The 25,031-nt window shown below is 35.8% G+C and overlaps 2 protein-coding genes across 13 annotated transcripts in view; both read left to right on the top strand.

Moving 5' to 3' along the window:
* Nucleotide 1: 1 nt before the first annotated feature.
* LOC143345682 (spermatogenesis-associated protein 20) lies at nt 2–7,854 on the top strand. 9 transcript variants are annotated; one of them, XM_076773047.1, is made up of 13 exons: nt 207–480; nt 1,170–1,336; nt 1,836–2,205; nt 2,505–2,648; nt 2,896–2,985; nt 3,082–3,336; nt 3,496–3,675; nt 3,828–4,037; nt 4,271–4,463; nt 4,559–4,727; nt 4,794–5,002; nt 5,304–5,503; nt 7,258–7,854. In XM_076773047.1, the coding sequence occupies exons 2-13, from the start codon at nt 1,194–1,196 to the stop codon at nt 7,552–7,554; spliced, it is 2,460 nt and encodes an 819-aa protein (XP_076629162.1). In that variant the 5' UTR covers nt 207–480; nt 1,170–1,193; the 3' UTR covers nt 7,555–7,854. The 9 variants fall into 9 exon arrangements, with proteins under 9 accessions (XP_076629169.1, XP_076629168.1, XP_076629162.1 ...); XM_076773055.1 differs by lacking the exons at nt 207–480; nt 7,258–7,854 and adding exons at nt 499–819; nt 5,593–5,954; XM_076773052.1 differs by lacking the exon at nt 207–480 and adding an exon at nt 503–740.
* A 1,301-nt stretch (nt 7,855–9,155) lies between these two features.
* Nucleotides 9,156–25,031, top strand: part of Ca-alpha1t (Ca[2+]-channel protein alpha[[1]] subunit T) — a 118,533-nt gene continuing 102,657 nt past the window's right edge. For all 4 annotated transcript variants that reach the window (XM_076773044.1, XM_076773045.1, XM_076773042.1 and 1 more), the window contains exon 1: nt 9,156–10,581. In XM_076773044.1, coding sequence (XP_076629159.1) covers nt 10,208–10,581 — 374 coding nt within the window. In that variant the 5' untranslated portion in view covers nt 9,156–10,207. The remainder of the gene's footprint in view (nt 10,582–25,031) is intronic.

Raw genomic sequence — 25,031 nt, 5'->3', positions numbered from 1 at the left:
CACCTGTCACGGATTTCAGTTGTTCAAGAGCAGGAAGGCAAATGTGAGCCTTTCTCTCGACTCCCACGAAAAGGTTCGAAATGTGACCATGCTTACTTCAGGCAGCTTCGGAGAATCGAGAAAGAAGGTGAGTGTTAGTTTGCCTTTGTCGACTCTTCGAAACTATTTTTCAATCAACAGCTCTAGTTCTGGTCCATTATGCTGCGGACCCATCAGATTGAGGCCTATTTCTACCATTAACGATTATAAATTGTGTGCATTGGCCGAGTATCCGCACACAAGGATACATGTACCATTTCTTTATAGAAATGTTAACGAACATTCAAAAATCAAGACAAAATCATTACTTTTGAAGTTCAATTTGAACTAAAATTTGAACTAGTATTTCGCCATCTTACGGTGATGGAGCATGACTGAAGTCTGCTCATGCGTATTCAAAAGTGAATGTTCGGGCAGAGGACAAATTTGTTATTTCATTAGGTATATGTGCTTAAATAAAATAGATTTTATTTGACAAATGTAATACTTTTTATACTGGTTGTTTTGTTTCTCATTATCATAATGTCATATTTTATCTACATATTTAGAGCAATAGGTTTACGCTAGACGGCAAATTTATCGGATATGTCAAAAATTTTCGCCATTTTCATATTTTTATTTGCGTACCATACAGTGTACTAGTTTACCATGTTCTCTTTGTTACACATGTAAATAAACATATGCGGAACGTGATTAATCGTGTGCGTATAAATTTATCCACTTTTTTACTTGAATGCTCGTCAAGCTTACTTTCAAAATGTTAATTTTAATTTAATAAACGTAAGTTAATTAATTGTAAAGAAATTTTAAATAAAACTCTATTCTGATCTGCTTTCATTTGTTACAGAGAAATTATGTTTGTTTTAAATGTCATTGTCGATAACCTATTGTTGCATAATTTCTCATATTACGTCTACTGTATTTTACATTTATTTATTAAAATAACATTTAAAAATTAGGTGCAAAATTTTTTTGTGACGAATAACAAATAGTTTTCGTTCTTTACATTCTTAAATAAGCTCTTTAATGGGTTTTTACATATCGACAGTTCAACGTTTCGTTCGAATAAATTTACGATATCAAACGTTTATCTTAACAGTAGCAGTAATTAAAACTTCAATTTCCATTAGATATAATTTCATTGCAAATTTGTTATGACACTGGGAAGATGCTGTCGTTTGTCAATATTTCGCTACACATCCGAATTATCTAAACAACAGTGCGGTCATAATCGAGGCGCGAAATTATATTTACTTCAAGGTGCTTCCTTATCAATCGGTGTACATTGGCTAGACAGGTAGTACATTCAAATGTAAATTTATATAATTTTTACGACAGTTTTTATCATTTAAAAGGAATCCTTTGCATCTTGTTAATTTCAATGTATATTTTAATATTGAATAAAAAATAATATACAAAAGTGTCTTATCAATTTAATATTTGTATATATTAATTTGTCTTATTTGACTACTTAAATATATCTAAAAGAAATATATAAAAATTTGAATTGCATATATTAGGTATTTTTTTAGAAACAAAACAGTATTGTTTTTTAATTTTAAATTATATGTGAAACTGTTTATAAAAATATAAAATATTTCATTCCTTGCTTTGCAGAATTGTTTATAGAAATTATTGTTTAATAATGGTAATTGTTTATAGAAGTTACAATTTTATGTTGTTATTTGATTACATTTCAATTAAAAATCTTTCCTTCTTAATTTTTATGTCTACAAGACTAATAAAGGTCTGCGGAAAAGTCAACAGTACAAATAAGTAAATAATCAATTTTATAGGATACAAGATAAGTCATTGACTTTTCTGTCTCTTTCTGCAAATATGGCTTCGACTAGTAACTCTAAGAGTGATCCAAAAGAGACAACTAATCGACTTGCTTTGGAAAAATCTCCTTATTTGAGACAACATGCTACTAATCCAGTTGATTGGTATCCATGGGGCGACGAAGCCTTAAAGAAGGCAAAGGAGGAGAATAAATTGATTTTTTTATCCGTTGGTTACTCTACGTGCCATTGGTGTCATGTTATGGAGAAAGAATCCTTCAAAAATAAGGAAATTGCTGAGATAATGAATAAGAATTTTATTAATATAAAAGTAGACAGAGAAGAAAGGCCAGATATCGATAAGATATACATGACTTTCATACAGGTAGCTATATGATTATTTTACATTCTAAATAAATCCAGCATGCTTGCCAATTTTCTGATCATACTTTAACAGCATATTCTATATTTTAAAATAAGAAGAAAACATTGTACATATGTTGTATTTCTTATTTTTCATATATTTTTAGTAAAATATCTTTGAAAGCATAAATATATAATATTTTCGTCTTATTTTAAGCTGTAAAATATGCTATTAAAACGTGACTGGAAAATGGTTAAATATCCTAAAAGATGATAGTAATTATTAAATAGTCCTAAATTAAGAACTAATATTTAATATAGGCAATGACTGGTCATGGTGGATGGCCAATGAGCGTATTTCTTGTCCCTGATTTAACACCCATAATTGGTGGGACATACTTTCCTCCAGAAGATACATCCAGACAAACTGGATTTAAGACAATCTTGCTCAATATTGCTCAAAAGGTCTGAACACAGAAGGTTAATTTATTAATAATAAGATGGAAGATTATATGTACACAATATTAATATACATTTTGAGTTGGGTACCTGAATATTGCCGGGTCCCGACTTGACCCGGGCTCTCGTCCACTCTTAGAATTTATAAATTACATAATTTATAGATACATTACATGGGAAATGTGTATATTCTAATTATATTATAACCGACATCTCGCATTAAAATGTAACCGTTTTTTTTCATGGTTTATAGTGGAAACGACTTAGATCTACAATGGTAGAAACTGGCGCTCATAATCTCAAAACGTTAAGAAATATTTCTGAACTTTCATACACGTCAAAGGTGAGACAACGAATGATAAATTTTTGCATCTTTTTTATATTTTGTTTTTGGTAATAGAGTTATATCTATTATTGCATAGCAATTTTTTTGATGTAGACACACGAAGTGCCTTCATTGGAGTGTAGAAAGATATGCATTCAACAACTTTCGAATGAATTTGAACCTGAATTTGGTGGATTTGGATCATCTTATATGCAATCGCCTAAATTTCCACAGCCAGTGAATTTTAATTTTTTGTTTCATATGTATATGCGTCGACCCAACGACGAGCTTGCTAAACAATGCCTGCATATGTGTGTATATACTTTGACAAAAATGTCCTATGGTGGCATTCACGACCACGTAGGTCAGGTAAGAATTTAAATTTATTTAACTAATAAAATACGTCAAACTAATAAAAACATTTCTAAATACTTTACTTTAATACTAATTTACAATAGCAGTGATAATACAAATTAATACTATTTGAAAACAAGTTTCAAGTGTAACTTAATATATATTTTCAATTAGGGTTTTTCAAGGTACGCAACAGATGGTGAGTGGCATGTTCCTCATTTTGAAAAGATGTTATATGATCAGGGTCAGTTAATGCAGTCCTATGCAGATGCATATCTTGCAACAAAGGATGTTCTTTTTGCTGAAATTGTTGATGACATAGCTACTTATGTAATAAGAGATCTACGTCACAAGGTATAGTGTTTTTATGCTTTTAAAAAATTGTTACCCTTTGTGTCAATATACGTAGAAGTATATTATGTTTCTTTTCTAAACAAACCAACATTGTAACACAATAATCGGTCATGGATAGTATCAAGTATCAATATTTATTTTATTTATTCTAGGCGGGGGGTTTTTATAGTGCAGAAGATGCAGACTCATACCCCACGCCTGATGCAAATGTAAAAAAAGAGGGTGCGTTTTATGTGTGGTCTGCCACGGAAGTTAAGTCGCTTTTGGATGAAGAAATTTCAAGCGAAAAGAACATTAAATTGTCCGATATTTTTTGTCACCACTTCAATGTAAAGGAGTCTGGAAACGTAAAAAAGTATCAAGTATGCTATATATTTTCAAAATATCAAGATTACACAGAATATTTAAAAGAATTCAGGTGTAGTTTTAAAAGGTGTAAATTATTCATTGAGCAAATATATTTTAGTTAACGTCTAAATCGAAAGACGAACCTTATCTATATGCATATAGTAATTCCAATTATTCAGGTGTCGAATTAACTAGGTTTCGTATTTAAGATCGACTCCAATTTTTAATAAATTTTCCTTGGTTTTAGGATCCTCATGGCGAATTAACAGGAAAAAATGTATTGATGGTGTACAATGGAATCGAAGCCACTGCTAAACATTTTAATCTAACTAACGAAGAAACGAAGATACATTTGAAAAAGGCATGTTCCATTTTATACAAAGCTAGGTCACTAAGGCCACGACCTCATTTGGATGATAAAATTATCACGGCATGGAATGGTAAGCAGTTACAAATAATGTTTCTTTCTTATGGCTGTATGTTATTGTATTTTGGATTTTTAGAATTCTTGCGTTGATAATTATTTTATTTCTAGGCCTTATGATAAGCGGTTTAGCGCGTGGAGGAGCGGCAGTTGGTAATAAACAATACATCGAATATGCGACAGATGCGGCGAAATTTATCGAACGTTATCTCTTCGATGAATCTAAAGGTGTACTACTTCGTAGTTGTTACCGTGGTGATAATGATACAATTACACAGACGTAAGTATAAAATTATTATTATGAAAATTATGTAATATAACGCCGTTCTTAATGTCGTATTTTTAGGAGTGTTCCCATATCCGGTTTTCTAGACGACTACGCGTTCGTTGTAAAAGGATTGTTGGACTTGTACGAAGCTAGCTTACAAGAACGATGGCTGGAATTTGCCGAAAAATTACACGATATTCAAGATAAACTTTTCTGGGACGAAACGAACGGTGGATATTTTTCAACAACGTCGGACGATTCCGTTGTAATTCTCCGACTCAAGGAAGGTATGCTTACGTACTTTTGTGATAATTTTAGCTCGACGATTAACATTCTCACAGTTTTGTATAGTATACGTGGTAGTTGCGGTCATGTTGAGCTATGAAATCAAGGAAACCTACATTCTGTAGTAAAGCCGAGCGTGTCCAAATATTTATAGCACGGTCTGCTCAGTGTTTCATTACGTCCAACCATTAAGTCTATCAGGCTGTGGTAGTTTCGCTCGCGGCTTTGATATTAGGTCAAAACTTGAATGAAAGAGAAAGACATGACTACGTATCTCGAGAAGATATATAATTTTATGTGCAGCCCATGATGGAGCAGAACCATCCGGTAACTCGATTGCCGCCGAAAATTTGCTAAGACTGGCGGATTACTTAGGTCGCAACGAACTCAAGGATAAAGCCGTCCGTCTTTTTGGAGCATTTAGACATTTACTGGTGCAAAGACCCATCGCGGTTCCACAACTAGTATTGGCGCTCGTACGCTATCACGATGATGCAACGCAGGTACGTATGAAATTTGTTCATCTACTAACGAGGAGAGACCGCATCTGTGGGGTCAACGATTTTATTCAAACTACTTCCGGCGATTCTAGAGCAGTAATAACCAGACACATATCCAAAAAGATATTTAACATTAATATATTATGGGTATCTATTTCACGGATACTAAAAGATACGGGTATCTGTATAATTAATGTGTCCGTATTTTAATTCGTTTAAAAAACATAAAAATAGAAAATCATAACAAAAATAAACCTTATCATAATGTTTGTTAAGGCTATAGGGTAACAAGTAAACGAGGAGAAACAATTACGAAATATTTAGACATAGTTTCATTCGAGTAATATTTAATTTTGTTATGGAACACCGAAGTGTCAACATTTTTTGATAATGGACAATTTCTTTTCGATGTAATAATATTTCCAGTCATCACGCGACCAACAGATGCGTCTGCTTACCACGGATACGTTCGAACATGTTGAATGAATCCGTGTACGCGGATAATAAAATGCATAATTACACGTATATTCAGAATACGAATTTTTAATTTGTTAACACACGTTCAAAATCGTAGACTCTGGCACATCTGTATTGTCCTTCGACGAGAAGAAGGCACAGCGTGTTTATATCCCCACTCTTGCTGCAGTCCGCTGATTGGCTGTCACCGATCTTCGCCACAGTTTTCGACCAATACCTGTGAGTCACTGGACTGCAGCAGGAGTGGGGATGTAAACACGCTGTGCCTTCTTCTCGTGGAAGCACGGTAATTACTTCAAGGTGAATGGTAGTAGATTCACATCCTAAAGTTCTGGTTTAGAATCTCACAAGCGATACAAATTCCTTTTCATTTTTTTGTTTTATTTCTTCTTAAATTTGTTTGTTTGCTTACTTATTGTTTACAATGACTCGGATGGTATGGATCGTGAAAATATGTGAAACATAAACATTTTGTAAAAGTGAATGCATTACATGCGCATATAACAATGGCGAGAAGAAAGTTTAAAAACTACATTTTACAACAGCAATGAATTTTTCGTAAATATGTCTATTATGTAAATTAATACAAACAAGAAAATCGTGCATAAGAACGAGGAGACATGTGTCTTATTTAAAAGAATGGTAATATGCAAAGAAATTAGTTGGACAGAGGTAAGTTTACTAACATGTTTTTTGAATTACATTTTCTACATTTACAGACATACTGTTGTTAATATTTTGTATGTCTGACTATTTTTGTACTATCTATCGAGCCTTGCAGCCTCTATCGTACAGTATTAACTAAATTTTATTATATATTTAGTGTAATAGTATATTAATTTTCTTCTACCGTTTATAAGAAGTTTCCTTCTACAGTACAACCTGACAGGCAGTGATTCTATGTGTAAAAATAAGTAGAAATAAAAAACTGACTTTAAAAATTCATGAACTTCAACGTAAGTAGAACCAGTGATTAATGGACCGACATGCCAAGCAAAACATATTAAATCGCACGAATGTTTGATAAATTTTCAAATTAAATTATTTCGAAAACAAACCCTTAAATGGAAAAAATGTTATTCATTTTTTTCGGCTTATTTTTAACCATAGAATCATCCTCTGTTAGGTCGAGCATTGGCACAGGTGCTCCGATATGTCTACTTATTTTTGCTTTAGAATTACCAGAAAAAGTTTGAACAAAATCAGCGACCTCCACTTGTAAGTATATTTAGAAGCTTGATAAACTCTGGATGCGAGCATATGTGAATTTTGCTTTTTAGATTTATATAGCTGGAAAACGAGGGGCGAGGGATACCAACGACTTGCTTCGCGTCGTGTACGAACGTTTAATACCTGGCAAGACTCTTTTCTTGGTCGATCACAATGAGTCTAGTAATATATTATTCCGTAAAAACGAACATCTCAGCAGGATGAAGCCTTTGGATGGTCGAGCAACGGCTTATGTTTGCCAACACCATACATGCTCTTTACCTGTCACGGATCCCGAACGATTAGTAATAATGCTAGAGGAGCAGCGACACTTCGTCAGCGAACAACTTAACTTTGTAGATGTTTGAACTGTTCTTTAATTCCCTTTAAAGTATTGCGATGAACGAAGATCGTTACGCTAATAGGAAAAGAATATTATCGATATGTCGTTTACGCGAGCATGTTTTGTCCGTAGTACGTACCTGCAGGTAGTCACATACGTATATCGTAAAGTGTAGTAAATTTTACTAAACTATGCGTTACAACCTGCACTGTATAATAAAAGATTCGATCGTTACCTTGAGAGCGAGGAAACCAATACTTGTTACATACGATTGTAAATACTTTATTTTTTGTTTAATAAAGCGAAGATGTTGAAGTAAAAATTATTTATTCGAAGCTAATAACGCACCGTGCCCGAATGTTTGAAATATTTGATATTTTTGCGTCAGGTTCGCGAGTCCATTTAGGTCCATGACAGAATACATTTATAATCTCGAATCGAGCCAGCATAATTTTTCCCCCGAGTATTGGTTTTTGGTCATCGACGGACTTTTGTCGAGAGCGATGTAGTGCGGTACCTACCGCAAAATCTCGTGTTGAATTCCAACCGAAAATAGACGCAGTATATAAACCACTAGAGGAAAAGAGAGGATGAAAGAGCGGGCAAGAGGAGAAAGTGGGAAGGAAGCCGGAACGAGATCTCTCGAATTTCAGATTTAGGAAACCGTCGATCTTCCACCTTTGTAGGCGACACGTTCATCTAAAATTGTTAGTTGATAATTACCTGTACATCAAAACATTATGTACTGTACCGAGGATACAAGACTAAATTTATGGTTGTTTAAAATTTAGATTTTCGTGTGGAAGGTGGTAAATAGCGGAATTATATCCTCTGAGTTTCCTCTGTATAGTCTGGTGGTAGAAGTAGTTTAAATTTTCTTTTCTTTTGTAAACTTGTACAAAGGAGAATGAACCTATTAAACAAAGAATTATTATCATTATTATTATTGTTATTATTGTTATTATTATTATTATTATTGTTATTGTTATTATTATTATGATAGATAGTACAAGCAGTTTAATTCTGCATTAATTCATGTTTAAATTTTCTTTTCTTTTATAAACTTGTACAAGGGAGAATCAATTTGTTAAACAAAGAATTATTATTATTATTATTATATTGTTCCATCCACCAACGTATGTAATTTTTCCTTAATTCGTACAGACGAGAAATCTTTTGTACAATTTGGAACGTCGAGAGACATTTTCGACGATCCTCTTCCAAGCCCAGACCTCGGCTCGTGTGTCGACAATGGTTCATCAACGAACTTGTTCCCGCGGAAGAGAATGCAATTTGTAATCGACCGTGGTCGTAACGTTTTACGACCGAAATCGCGATTGCGTTCGACGCGAAACAAGTCACCTTGAAAGAAAGAGAAAAGAAAGCACCGGTGGCAGAGTTTAACGGCAACGAAAACGAAAGCGACGAGATCTCTTGAATCTTGAGAAGACAGTTTCTGGCTGGTTGCTCGGCTTCTGGTTAATTCTCTCCTTTTCCTTTGGTTCGCGTACGCATGCAAAGATACGCCGAACGAACGGAGGGGCAGAGCAACGACGAGGAGGATGAGGAAGAGGAAGAGGAAGTGGAAGAGGAAGAGGAAGAGGAGAAGGAGGAGGAGGAGGACAGTGGAGTAGGAGGATCTCCAGATCTTTTCGAGGGAGGATGCAGGAGGTCATGAAGCGGATGAGCGAGGGAGGTACGGCCGGAGGGGTCGCGCATGCGTTCAGTTTTGTCGACAAGGATGTTCGACGTTTTTTTCAGTCACCGGTCGACGCTGCACCGGGCGCCGTCGACGCGTACGTTCTCGGTTAATTGATACGAGTCCGCGGTACATCGCGTATATTTCCTCCGGGAAGATTTTTTAATTCAAGCAGACGTTGTACGTGTACCGGAACGATCGGTGTGCACGAGTTACCAAACGGACGGGGGATAAATTTTCCGCGGGTGGCCCAGTCCCCGGACAAGATCCCATAACTTAACGGGGGGAGGGTGCCACGCGACAAACCACGCGCCGCTCACGCGTTTTGCATTCCCCATCTTTGGTGACCAACGGTCTCCCCTGTCCGGACGAGTCTGGTCGAGGCTTCGAAAGCCAGGTGAAACCCGTGGTCGCGCGTACCCGTCGGTGCTCGATGTGGCCCGATATCGAGGAACCGCCGCTCGGCCGCGTCCGCCACAGCGCGAACGAACCTGGTAGCAGGTGAGCTCCGGACCGACCGACACCGAGTAAGAGGGCACCAAAAGGTGAGAACTGCAGGTGAGAAACTGGGCAAGCGCGTATCGCGAGGCCACGCACCTGGATTTCATCGCTGCCGCTCCAACGTAAAATGCGGCCAGTGGACGTGCGACGACTTCTTCGATCCCGAGACCGTGGACAGAGCCTCGATAAATGCCTCTACCGGTAGAGCGCACGGGGAACAACGTGTTCGTGTCGCCAGAGGTATCGGAGTGATAGTCGAAACGACCGAGATACGGGTCCTCGATGTCGGTTTTACCGTCACGGCTGGTCTCGTCGCTTGGAGCAACGACGTCAGAGTTGTCGAAACCGCTCAGGGAGCATCTGCCTCGTGATAAATCTTCCAGCGAGCGTTTCTGGAAATCGCCCGACCGGCGCGCTCGACGTTGAGCCGAACCTCTTCGTTTTCTGACTCGCCCGATCGGACCGCGTCTCGAGAAGCATGTCGTTGCACTACCCGCAAGGATATCGGTACCGATCCGCGGCGAAGGCCGCCGGAACAGGTAACAGCGAACAGGGCTCCGACAGCGACGTGGCCGAACTCAGCGATCTCGAGGACGACGAGGACGAGGACGGGGGCGGCCAGTCGATCGTGAAACGCGTCGTCGCCAAACGGGAGGACGACGAGGACCAAGAAGAGGAGGACGACGACGACGACGATGACGACGACGAGGACGATGAGGACGACGAGGACGAAGAGGACGACGAGGAAGAGGGCGACGAGCTACCCTATCCTGGTTTCGTGCCGGTTGTTATGCGATACCTCGATCAGAGTACACGACCGCGCAACTGGTGTCTGGCGCTCATCACTAATCCATATCCTTTTGGAACGGAACCGACGACTTTGTCGTTTAGAAACGGTGATATTAATATTTCTGTCCCGACTAGCTCGTGCACGGAGCTTCGTCGCGGCCCATGGATCGGTACAGTAACGGACAAAAGCTTAAGACGATTACCTTCTTCGTAGATTGCTATATTATAGCGAACAGTAGTCGAACATTAGATTCTCTTGTTGGTAGTAAATTGTGACTCTTTACTGGATACGTTTTAAAAGATGCAACTTTTGGGGAACGTGTGAAAATTGAATATAGTTTTGATATCTTCGATTTTTGCAATTAAGTATTGGATTTCGAATTTATTATGTTGGTACCAAACGGTTACTGTCTAAATTATTTGTATCCCAGATTCCACTTCATACGAACAGCCTGAAAATGGTTTTATTTGGATAAATGATGGTGTTTTGGACCATTTTTTTTCTGTAGTATTTAGGTGTTTATCCGGCTTTGTGAACCATCTTGCCTGTGGACCTAGTATCATGCTTTCTTACGAACTGAAATATGTTTCAGATTTTCCAATAATATTTGCTAATTTGGCAACTATTTTTTTCTCTAGTATTTCGATGTTTATCGTTTTTTGGACCATCGAGTAGCAGCTAGTTTCTTCAAATTTGTGTCTCGCTTTTTTATAAATTGAAATATGTTTCAGATTTTTCAATAATATTTGGTAATTTGCAACTATTTCTGAGCGCAGATTATAAATTTTAAATACTCTAAATTTAACATATTATGTTAGCAGTATTCGTTAAACAAACATTCGCTGCGAATACAGCGTCCGAAAGAATCATTGTGATGATCCCAACTATCATCCATAATTTTGAAAGTTGTTCGATCATAAATAAATTGCATATACGAGTAAACCCCAAACACGAATTGTTCGCTACTTAGTATCTACAATATCGTGCGATTAATCTACCAAGAAAGTAGTCGTCCTAAACTTTTATCCGTTAGTGTATACGCATAGTTGTGATTTATGGTTTCGTGTCAAAATTGTACCACCTCGCGTGCCGGAATAGGTAAGTTTCCACCTAGGTATATCCGATGCGAAATTCTCGCGTACAACACCATTTGGAATTTATGGTCTTAGCGCAAACATAAAATCCAGCATGTTCGGTTGAATTCTTTCCGGTCAAATTCGACTTTTGTTTAGCTCGTTAATGAAGTTTGCGTGTTTTAAAGATCGGGAATCGATGAACTTCGACACTTTGTCGGTGAGTTTTACAAGGAAAACTAAGATTAAGATGTCGTGCAATAAAAGTTCGTAAATACTTTGTTAAGAAGTTGTAACAAGTATAAAGAATATAACTCTATTTCTCTCGGTTCGATACAGAAGACGTCAAGTGACACGAACGTGTAGTTTGGTATGCGTTTACGGCGTTAAACTGTACATTGTATCGCAAGCTTAAGGGAGTATTGCTGTCTAGGCTGTCATTTCTTCGGCCTTTTTTTGTGATTTTTTTTTAACGACAGATAGGTTGTTTTGTAGTGACATTTTGCAGATATATTTATTTGTCTTATAGGTATGTATAGAATTTTTTTCATCAAAAAATATTAAAAATTGCGAGAGTTATAGCTTCTTGTTTAAAAAAACGCATTTAAATTGGCTTACATGATATTTCAAGATCTAGAAAACCGATTGACTTCAAATTTGGAGAGAATATTCAGCAGACATGCCTTTATAGCTGAAACTAGAGATTTAAAAAAATATTGAGTTTTACTATTTTTTTTGATACGCTAAAGACAAAAGAACGATTAACAAATAGAAATTCGAAACTTGAAGCGTTGCCATTTCTTTATTTATCAGGATTTTGATTTCTCCCTAGTTCTTGCTATAACTATAACCTTCCTTATGAAGATACTTTAACCCCCTCTGTTTCAAATTATCTGGAATCCTGGAAGTCATTGGAGCATCTTTTCCAAAAGAACCATTAAATAAGAAGTTATAATTCCCACGATTTTTAATATTTTTCCGTGAAAAAAATATTGTACATGCTTATAAGATGAATAAATATATCTACAAAGTCTCAGTACAAAACAGCCTATCTATCATTAAAAAAAAAAATCACAAAAAGGGCCGTGAAATTGATAGTCTAGACAGCAATACCTCCTTAATTTTAGTTCCGTTTGGTTTTGTTTAGAGCGATGGATCGCGGCGTTAAAAATGCCAAAAATGTTTTCTAATCGTTGATACGCGGATATGAACTTTGTATATGGTTTATGTGCCAGAAATTCCGGAGCTGCTGGCTAGAAAATATTACGAAACGTTTTCTGATAGACGTTGAATCACTTTGCACGGTGTTCGCTAGAATTTGTCAGTAATTAATTGAAACGGGCTCTTTTCCTGCCACGAAAGAATCGTATCGTCTTTACGAAATATGCAACGATTTATAAGAATCATAAATCATTTTGAAAATCTTCCTACGTCGAGTACTTGTCGTGCTTCTTGTCGGTTGCGAGTATCCTGGAACTCTATTTAGAGAAAAGGTATTAACATCGTATATCATTTTGCTCCTTTGCAAAATTTATTAGCAAATGGCTTCGTTAAGAGGATGCAATTTCGTGAATGGACTGCCAACTTTTGTTATAATTTCTTAACAACGAACTTACGGACGTTCTGCTACGCGGCGTCATGTACACCAAGTTTCCACTTTTGTTTTTTAGAAAATAGCCATTTATTACTAATTAAAAATTCTTCGAATTAATAAAACAGTCGAATCATATTGCAGGCACGAAATTTAATTAAATCATTTAAATGGTTCCCACGCGTTAGCGATATACGGGATATTCTTGATTAAACAATTAAACTGTATCAATATATTATGAGTAAACATAAAGGAAAACACGTTTTACGTAAACGCAAGTGAATAATTTCGCTTACTTTTTCATTTCAAAATCTGTTCTCCATTTAAGAATAATTGTTAGGGGATTAAATCCATTATATTTGATGCAATTTTTGTTAAAATGTATTTTTAAACTCGTGTTTATATAACACGTTCCCCTATGTTTATTTATACAATATATACAGTTTGATCGTTCGATTTGGGGATGTTTTATGTGGTTATTTTTTCCTATAGTGATCTAATGTCGGTTTAAGTATTACTCCGCGTACGTTTGCGTTTTCACAAAATATTTTTCAGGTTATTACGTTACAGTTATAATATACTTGCATATTGGGCGATGTAGGTGCGCAATCTGCGATCTGATAAATCATTCTCTTGTTTCTTGAGATTATCAATGCCTCGACAGATATACCGGGTGTTTATGTTGTTGGCACTCAGCATCCTCTACCTGTAACCGTACGGCGTAGAAAAGAAATTGAAGAGAGGAACGGTTTACGCTATGTTTACAAGGAACGCGATGATTTAACGGTGGTTTCCAATATATACAATAAAATTTCGAATTACCGAAGGGTGATCATAATTTTTTATATTTACACGCTATAGGTTTGTTTCTAACGTCTAAAAGTGGCTATTACGACGAATCTACCTACATATAACATAATAATGATCAAGGTTACGCGTGGTAAGGAATAAAAGATAGCAACAAATAGACCGCGGATGTTTATGCAGGTACAATTTGTGAAAATATGCGAGTAAAATATTCAAGTGAAAACATCACCACGTGCAAGAAATACGCTGGAAATGTGTTGCGATAACCGTGCGTTAAACATCTCTTATTTAAACATTGTGATTTAAATTACACCGAGCTACAACCATTCTCTGGGCTTGGCACAACAAATTACATTTTTCAGTGACGGAACGAACAAATATATTTAAATGGAGATCGCGTTAAAAAGAAAATAGAAAAACCATTTTGAAATTAACGAATTATACTTTCACTCTCATGTTGATCTTTTTCAATATTATTTTTTTAGCCAGTTTTGCTAGTTTCTTAATGCTACGTGCAACATAATCGATTACTGAATCAGTATTTTTACGTGTTATTCATTGTCAGAAAATTTTTAATCTGTACTATTTAATAAATAGTACAGATTTCACAAAATATAAGTGGATAACCAGTATGAAATTTATTTTTATGTTTTGGAGCTTTAGAATTTGCAATTGTCGTAAAGAGATACACGGTTACTCAATGTAATAAAATTTATTATCAAAATTCTTGTTCGGTTCGAACAACGTTTCGTGCACTTCGTTCGATTTAGAATAGAAAATAGGAAAACAAACTCTCAGATTTTCCAATAACATTTGCTAATTCTATGAACATATTTTTCTTGTTGCTATACTTTCCTACTGAAATTTAATGTATGTATTGTGTCGATAGAACTTATTATTGCACCATTCATTCGAGGCACCGCCATCTTTAACACAGATCTCTAACACGTCTTTTGCCACATATGGGTGACATGATTTTTCATTCAGGAGTTTACATATTAAAGAAAATAAATCTAAAATAAATTCTTATTTTTTTTCAAATAGGCACATCAATCATCTCTGAGTCAGACCAATAAAATTGAAAAATTAATTCTCAAGATTAAATGTTAAAGAAAATAAATATGACTCTTGAATTTTAACGAGACTGTGAAAATAAGCTCTATGACAAATTATGATTATGCTAATTTCCAATTGTCTAAAAGCAATGATGACAGTTTAAGGGGTTTGGTCTGGGTTTGGCCTGGCAGTGAACGAGTTAAACGTTCGTCTTAACTAACGTCCACATGCCTCGAAAGTTTCATTGTCGTAATCCCAACTACCGTTTAAGTTTCAGAAGTTGTTCGATCGCAAGTAAAGTACGAGCGTAGGATTGTAAGACCAACTACGTTGGTTGCTTGGTATCCGTAATATCGCGTGATTATCAATGGAAAAGGTAGCCGTCTTAAACTTTTGCTAGCTACTGTAGATCCGAAGCGTCGCGTCGGTCAGGATACGATGGCGGTAGTGGTAGATTGCACGAGGTCGGACTGAAGGCGCTTTAAATAGGTCATTGATTGACCTATCCCCAGACGAATCCCACTGTGCTTGTAGGGACACCGACTGACACGTCTGTCTCTACGTATTTCTGCTTCCTTTTTCCTCTGTTGTACCTCTGTATGCTTGTCCGTTTGTGCGCGAAATTGTGGGGTGTGCAGGATGCACGTGGTCGACGGGTAAAGTTTAGTCAGCCACCATCGGAGCAACAAGCGTCGGTAGAAAGATTCCCATTGTGCGAGCGGACAATGGACGACTGGAACTACTGCGAATGCGGGCCAAGCATTTCGCAATTCTCCGCCGCTTTTATCCCTCTCTTGCTCGCTCGTAGAAGCGTTCTCCTTCTACCTATACCCTTTTCCCTTCGACGAAACGCTTATTCTTGCGGCCCGGGCGACAGAGAGTTTTTGGAAATCTCAGGCGGTTGACGCTAACCATTTCCGACGCGAATCTCAAGCACAGTTTTCCGGAGGAAAAACTCCCGACGGCATCATCTTTTATCTGTCAACCGTTTACGCCAAATTCCAAACATCCTCTTTTTCATTCGAAAACTTCTATAAAAGATTCCCTTCCGCTAGCTTAACTCGGAATTATCCGACGTCAAATGCATTATTTTATCTCTATGAGTCGAACTTTTATCGTGACAAATTGGAAATGAACGAATGTTGGGAAACACGAGACTGTCGCGTGCTTCTGTGCCTCTTTTTGATAAGAAAGGATGTGGATTCATCAGTAAGGCATCCTAGCAGGTCTTGTTTTAGACATTGAGATATTGGATAGTCGGTCGAGGAGCTTATAAGAACGGGAGGGTTAGTCGAGCGCTTGCGAGAGAGACAAGAGCGTAGCCTTCTGGTGGCGAGCACGGGAGGTGTTGCTACAGAATCATTGTACAGTAAAATTTTAATTATACGGTATACTCGGGACTAAGGCAATACCGAAAAATCAAATATGCTGGATAATTGAACTATAACTACGTATGAAGTGATAAAAACGAGGAATTTGACTACTTTTATGGCGGGTTTCTCACATTACGGATATAAGGAACAACTTTTCGAACAATTTCTAAATATTCTCCACCAAAATATGCGTTGTTTACGTTTCGAAACATTAAAATTCTCCAATCCGTTCAAGAGTTATGATGGTTTAAACATACGCATGCGGGAAAACATTTCTAGCCACACATTATATATATTTTATGTAAAGAATTTTTTTCTCGAAAGTGTGTAGGAATTCGAGGGTATGTGTATTCACTAAAAATGATCGTATTCGACCCCCCTAATCGAAAATAATTTTTTTAGATCGATTTGAAACTTTTCAATTTCGCCGAATTTCAGGGGAATTGTCATTCATGGTCAGACATTGTATTTTCGGTAAAGAATTTTTTTCTCGTAAGTGGATACGATTTCGAGGGTATACCTATCCATAAAAAATGATTGTAATTGACCCTTGCAACTGAAAATAATTTTTCCAGAACGATTTGAAACTTTTTTTCTTCGCCGAAAAATTTAGGTACCTACCCCCTGTCGATTTTTCTTAAAAATTCGTTTTCCATTTTTGATAAATTTGTTTGACGCTTTACATAAAAGTTGTCTAATATTTTTTTATAGGTACCCATGGGCACTACTTCAGAAAAAAGTTTCATTGAAATATACTCACTATTGTAGGAGTTATGGCTGTTTGAAAATTGGACCATTTTTATTGGGTTTCTCTCATTTTGCGGGGTCAAGGACCAACTTTTCGAATATTTTTGCGATTTGTACATATTCTCCACCAAAATACGCGTAGTTTGCTTTTTTAAACATTAAAATCGTCCAATCCGTTCAGAAGTTATGACGTTTTAAAGATTCGCATGAAAATTCGGGCAGACATTTCTGGCCAGAAATTATATTTTCGGTAAGGAATTTTTTTCTCGAAACTGAGTAGGATTTCGGGGGTATATCTATTCATAAAAAATGATTGAAATTGACCTCTGCAACCGAAAATATTTTTTCCAGAACGATTTGAAAAAATTCTTTTTCACCGAAAAATTTAGACACCTATCCCCTGTCGATTTTTCTTAAAAATTCCTTTTTGTCCAAAAATGTAACTTAAACAAAGAAATCCACTAGTTCGTTCGTGGTGGAAAAACCCTAGTATTGTTCCACGTTCGAGACGATCCCGAGGTGCTGGTTAAGCGCGAACTGCATTTTCGATGCACCGTACCTTTTGACTCGCGAAACAATGCAATCACAAAACGACACCTGGAAATTGGCCTTTTTAATTAACGACAGCGTTTTGCTTACGCTTTGTCTCCGGAGGAAGCGTTGTTCTCTTTTCTCCAGAAATTCTAAAAGCTCAATCGCGTCGACGAAACTCGTGCTATGATTTAAGAATTCCACAGATCGACGATCGATTCGAAACTGAATTAAATAGATGGCGAATAATTTTCGTTGCGATTGCGAATTTATAGTTTGCTTTCCAAGGCATTTTCTCCGCTCTCGCCCTCAATTCGCCATGTTTAGCGCTGCTCCTCACAAGGATCCTCGTGAGGACTTCGAAGAGGACAGCCAATCTACGATAGTCGAGTAGAATACGTTAACTAAGGCGCAATCGAACCACATTCCACTCAAATTACAATGTCGATCCTTCAGGTCGATTCAATGATCGACGACACGATGCACTCCTTTCTGGATCTGTGCAGCCGCCATTGATTCCAGTTGTGAGAATGAAAAGGATCTTGGTTGAATTTTTGTATAATTGCTTTTTCTTCTCTTTCAATTAGCTTTTTTGGACGCCTTATTAGTGATGTTAGCGTATTTAGTTTCTTCAGAATATAATGGAAAATATTATTGTATTGTACCATCTCTCGGAAAGTTAGACGAAGAAGATTTAATCAAATGCAGAATTGGATTACAATTATGTATTATCAAAAAATTATAGAATACACTTAATATGTAAAAATGTAAGAAATACTTAAAGATATGAATTATTATATTTAGGGGCTGAGATGACCCTTTAGAAAGCTCTCATTTAATTAATTCAATTAATAAAAATATGAATTTACATAAAACTCCGCAGTCTAATTATTAATAATGAAAATCGTAACAGAAATCGTTAACTCTGACTTAATCGTCAGAGTTCAAGTACTTTTGTGAGCCACTTATACAGGGTGTTCGGCCACCCTTGAGAAAAATTTTAATGGGGGATTCTAGAGACTAAAATAAGACGAAAATCAAGAATACTAATTTGTTGATGGAGACTCCGTTAAAAAGTTATTAACAATTAAATTTAAAAATTTCAAATCGTTCTGGAAAAATTCTTTTCGGTTGCGGGAGTCAATTACAATCATTTTTGATGGATACACATACCTTCGACATCTTATTCACTTTCGAGGAAAAAAATCAGATGCTCAAATTTTTCGGCGAAAAAAAAAATTTTCAAATCATTCTAAAAAAATTATTTTCTGTTGCGGGGGACAATTATAATAATTTTTGGTGAATACATACACCCCCGAAATGTTACTTACTTTCGAGAAAAAAATTCATTACTGAAAATGTAGTCTGACCATAACTGTGTGGTTACCCTGAAAAAAAAATTATTTCAAATCGTTCTGGAAAAATTATTTTTAGTTGCAGGGGTCAATTGCAAGCATTTTTGGTCAACAGACATACCCCCGAAATCCTACTCAGTTTCGAGAAAAAAATTCCTTACCGAAAATCTAATTTCTGGCTAGAAATGTCTGCCCGAATTTTCATGCGAATCTTTAAAACACCATAACTTCTGAATGGATTGGACGATTTTAATGTTTAAAAAAGCAAACTACGCGTATTTTAATGTAGAATATGTACAAATCGCAAAAATATTCGAAAAGTTGTTCCTTGACCCCGCAAAATGAGAAAAACCCCATAAAAATGGTCCAATTTTCAAACAGCCATAACTCCTACAATTGTGAATATATTTCAATGAAACTTTTTTCTGAAGTAGAGCTCATGGATACCTACAAAAAAGTATTAAACAACTTTTCTGTAGGGCGTCAAACAAAATTACTAAAAATGAAAAACGAATTTTTAAGAAAAATCGACAAGGGGGTAGCTGCTGAAATTTTTCGACGAAATTGAAAAGTTTCAAATCGTTCTGGAAAAATTATTTTCGGTTCCGGGGGTCAATTACAATCATTTTTGGTCAATAGACATACCACCGAAATCTTGCGCATTTTCCAGAAAAAAATTCAGTGTGGTCGGAACTTTAAACGTTAATAACTTTTTAACAAAGTCTCCATCAACAAATTGGTATTCTTGATTTTCGTCTTATTTGACCTCTAGAATCCGCTATTAAAATTTTTCCCAGGGGTGGCCGAACACCCTGTATATCGTTGAACCTTTTTCTAATTTCACTTATGGGGTCTTAGAACCCATCATTGTATTATATCAAATGTTTTAATATTCATATTTGGTTAGTTGAACGTTGTAAACGTAAGCATTGGGATACTTTCGTGTACGATTGTACGTTTCTAGGATAAAACAAACGGAACAGAATACAATTACAACGTACACATCGTTTAAAACTCGAAAGACCAAGCGTGGTCTTATAAATATGCAAAGCAGGGTATCGACGTAACTGGATACAAATTGTTGACGACAAAGCAAAACCGTCCGAGTGTCTAGCGACAGACATCAAAGCATGTCGTTTGGCCTCAGGTTTTCCATTTCAAATGGAAAACATTTTGCAGTTTGGGCAACGTTGCTCAGTCTGCTTTTGACCCCTCCTTTTTTTTGTGGTATCGATAAAATAAATACTGTGCCATAATACTCCGTGTAACCCAGTTATTTGGTTTCGAGAAAGTCACGTTCCATCAGTGCGATGGTTTATTTTTCTTTTAATGAATTATCGGTTTTTAATTACGCTGTACCATACCAACGATCAATTTGTGGCTTGAAAAATAGCTGCACTTAGGAAAAGTATAAACCGCGGTAAAACTGCTTTATGCGTATATTACTGTATATTGAAGTGAAGTTTCAAAACCACTAGAAATTTTTAGAAAATCGTAGTTACCACCAGATTTATCAGAAACGTAGAACTGCTCCAGAAAAGTTATTCTACCTGTTCCGTTCAGGGGAAGAAAAACAAAGGCCAGAATGAAACGAAAATACATTTACCTTTCAAACAATAGGTAATTTCTTATTTCCCAGCAGACCGTGGTGCATTCTGAAATAACGTCATTTGAAATACTGTTTGAAGTCTTGCGTTATTTCACGGTTATTTTGTCTTTGAAATACACTTATACTATTTCAGAGAGTAACTTTGAAAATAATCATGTTGCATTGGTAACGAAATATTCTTGGGAATGATCGATATGTTCTAAAAACGTAGAGGAAGTGCAGTATATTTGAAATACTAGTTTAAAATGAATAAAAAATGACTGCAAAGAACGTCATAGTTAAATTAATAAACTTTTATACTTTTATATTTTCTCGCTTACGATTTAATCAGACACAACATTCACACAGTAGGAAGAATCGTTTTACGTAAATATAAATTCTAAGTTTAAAATTTTACATGCAGCGGTTGCAGGCACAATATATCCACATTTCACACATAAAATACTGCACCCGCTTTTCTCTTCTTTTGTCTTTATTGATTCACGTTTCAGAAAAGGGATCTATTATCTTTCTCAGTAGGTTTTCTATTTTGAACTAGTCACACTGTATATTCACGAAACGATCCCAAAACTGGCACGAAAGCATAGAATTAATACGCAAATGAATTAAATGATTTACTCTAAAATTTTGATAGATTTTAACCACCACTGCAACGATCGAATACTGAATAGAAAATCTATGGAATAAGTTAGCTCAAAAACACCTAATAAAGAATGAATAATATATTGGAACACAATATTTTTTTCAAAATCATTTGCAATCTAGTTTATTTACAGAAAACAGTGCATTAAGTAGGAATTGCAGAAAGTGATCGAATATTAAAAAAACATTGTAAATCAAATAAATAAACTTTGTATTCTTGTTAACTAGTTTTTTTATTAACTTTCTCGAAAAACTAACGCATGTTACGATTTCCGTTCGGATCGTCGTATTAGGTAAAATCGTATGAAAAATAGTAACGCGTACGAGCCCCATTTTTTATTAAACATTGTCGTTTGATACTCGATAACTTTACCATTAAAAATCGCTAACCATCGTTTGGCGCCAAACCACGAGGATGCATGGCGTATGTCAAGGCCGGATTCAGCCCTTGACCCACTCATAAAACTTTCAAAAGTGAAAAAGCGTCACGCTATCTGCCTTCAAAACACCCTTAAAATAACTTGACGCTAACAAGCCTGTAGTAGCTACGTCTGGAATTGCTTGTCGAATTTATTTGTACTTGAATAAGTATTCGAGCAGAGATTAAAATAGTTGGTGAATATCAGAATAGTATTAGAAAATTTTATAGACTTGTTTGAAAATATATGACGAACTCTTGTCCTTCATTTTCTTCCTGAACGGTTAACTGGGGTGTTTTTTAATGATTTTGACAAACGATCTCTCGATGCTTGGGAAAATGTAACTTCATCATTTTGTCAAAATACTCAGCAATACATGCACAATAGACATTATTCTAGATTACCTGACCTACCCCTCACTAACCCCTTTACAGTTTTATTTATGGGGCACTCTGAAAGAAAAAGTTTACAACACAGAAATTACGTAGACGAATTAGTTACAAAATAAATTTAATAGTTTTTATCAAGATATTATGGAGAAGAAGTTTGTCCTGCAATTTTAACAGACTACTGTTGAAGTATTAGAAGAAATGCCTCAGGGGTTCTCCACGAAAGACAAACGTAAACATCAAACAAACTCAAGTTTATAAAAGTACGAATTTTTAATTCCAAAAACATAAAAAATGTGTTATACTTTACCTTTTCTCCACTGTATTTGAATTAAAGGGAAGATGGTTCATATTTTTGATTTCTTTGTCATTTTCTGTTCCAGTATAAAAAAATAAAAAAGCTTAATTATAGAATATACAAATTATTACTGAAAATTTGTTGATCAGTGTAATTTGTGTAGTAGGGAAAGTGTATCGAAAGTATTCCAATGTGAGACTAGATTTCAAAAGGTACTTCTTGTCAGTTATAAAGAACTTTGATAATTTTCTTCCTTAATGTTTATTAAAAATGCTTTTCGTTAAGTGAGAAGAAGAAGTAAATCTAAAATTGAATTGTCAGTTGTTTTCTAGTAAAACATACTATATTAAAATGTTCAACTTTGAGGTTGATGGGCATTTAGCAGATGGACGCTTGGGAAACGATAAAATTCAGAGGATATCGACGATGAGAAAGTCGATTTTTTGGCAAAATATCGCTAGATTTTTCGAGTTGCAACACTATGCATCGGAGTAGATACTGTCTCGCCTCTGCATACATATGCAAACTAAGTAGCGACTGTCTTAAGAACCTTGACACACCGTGGAGGGCAGACATTGCGGGCTTGCGTGCCCTCGCAATACGTGACAAAAAACACATTTGGCGACTTGTATCCTCCAGGCAATCGCATTTTCACTTAACTGTGCCCCCAAATAAGTATGTTAAAATATACGAGGGTCGTTCAATAACTAAAGAGACAAACACTCTCGTTCAAGTAACATTAAAACGAGGATTCTTAAACTTGTAGAACGATTAGTTGGCACCTCTATCATAAACGTCGATTGAGTCTTTTATTCGTGTAGCCATGAAAGGTCTTAAAAAGAGGGTGTTGAGCCCCCCAAATTGTCCACGAAAATGATACTTTGTTTTTAGATGATTGGATATTTTCTTCAACATCTAATTTTGAGAATTTTTTAGTTCCACAGTGGGAATTCATGTCACCCACCTATGAGTGATGTAGCATACGTACTCAATAACATGGTAGAAATTGCATAAATCATGGAAATTGTTACGTAAAAACATTAATTAAAGCGTATCGAGACGATTGATTTTTCTAATTGGAAAAGTATTTGAAAGGGAATAAAAAGCACAAAAGTACTAAAGACGAAGGGGAAAGGCTATAGTATAGCAAGAAATTTCAAAAGGAGAGGGAAAGAACAATGCAAAAAATATAGAAAAATTCATCTTAGCGAGGAGTTCGTACGAAAATATATAAATTACTGAATTAATTGGTATTTTCTGTACCGTTCTAAGTCCAATAATGACTGCGTTTGTACGATAAATATATAAATTACTGAATTAATTGGTATTTTCTGTACCGTTTTAAGTCCAATAATGATTGTGTTTACCCTGTTCGTTTTAATTCAATTTACGTTTTCAATTATAGTTTTTTTTCCCCGTGAAAACCTAGAACCTTATCGATAGATAGTGTACCGCGCTCCGCGACCCAGTACAGAAGATTGCACGACCCATTTTTGGGTCGCGACCCATACGTTGCGATGCACTGGTCTATAAGACGTTAGAAATTCGCGTCGTTTGCAGCAGCTGCGTTAACCGATGCGTATCGTCGAGAGCTCCTAATCCAAAGGTCGTGCGTTCGAATCTCATGTCAGGTATTTCCATATCGTTTTGTTTTAAACTTGCTTTTTATGATACAACTTTATATTTGCATTAACAGTCTCCAATTTTAATTAATAGAATTTCATATTTGCAACGTTTATTAAAAACGCGAGCAAGATTAAACCAACTAATTGTAAGTATAAAATAATCAAGATAGATTATAATATTACACAGGGTTGTTCGGCCACCTCTGGGAAAAATTTTAATGGGGGATTCTAGAGGCCAAAATAAAACGAAAATCAAGAATACCAATTTATTGATGAAGACTTCGTTAAACAGTTATTAACGTTTAAAGTTCCGACCGTACTGAATTTTTTTTTTGTAAATGCGCAACATTTCGGGGGTATGTCTGTTCACCAAAAATGATTGTAATTGACCCCCGCAAACGAACATAATTTTTCCAGAACGATTTGAAATTTTTCATTTTCGTCGAAAAATTTAGGCACATTCTCGAATTTTTTTCTCGAAACTGAGTAGGATTTCGGGGGTATGTCTGTTGACCAAAAATGATTGTAATTGACCCCCGCAACCGATAATAATTTTTTCAGAATTAATTAAAAATTTTTTTTTTTTCGTCGCATTTAGACACCTACCCCCTGTCGATTTTTCTTAAAAATTCGTTTTTCATTTTTAGTAATTTTGTTTGACGCCCTACAGAAAAGTTGTTTAATACTTTTTTGTAGGTATCCATGAGCTCTACTTCAGAAAAAAGTTTCATTGAAATATATTCACAATTGTAGGAGTTATGGCTGTTTGAAAATTGGACCATTTTTATGGGGTTTTTCTCATTTTGCGGGGTCAAGGAACAACTTTTCGAATATTTTTGCGATTTGTACATATTCTACATTAAAATACGCGTAGTTTGCTTTTTTAAACATTAAAATCGTCCAATCCGTTCAGAAGTTATGGTGTTTTAAAGATTCGCATGAAAATTCGGGCAGACATTTCTAGCCAGAAATTAGATTTCCGGTAAGGAATTTTTTT

This window comes from Colletes latitarsis, chromosome 9 (assembly GCF_051014445.1).
Source record: "Colletes latitarsis isolate SP2378_abdomen chromosome 9, iyColLati1, whole genome shotgun sequence".
NCBI classification, from domain to species: domain Eukaryota; kingdom Metazoa; phylum Arthropoda; class Insecta; order Hymenoptera; family Colletidae; genus Colletes; species Colletes latitarsis.
This window is presented reverse-complemented; position numbering and strand designations above follow the sequence as displayed.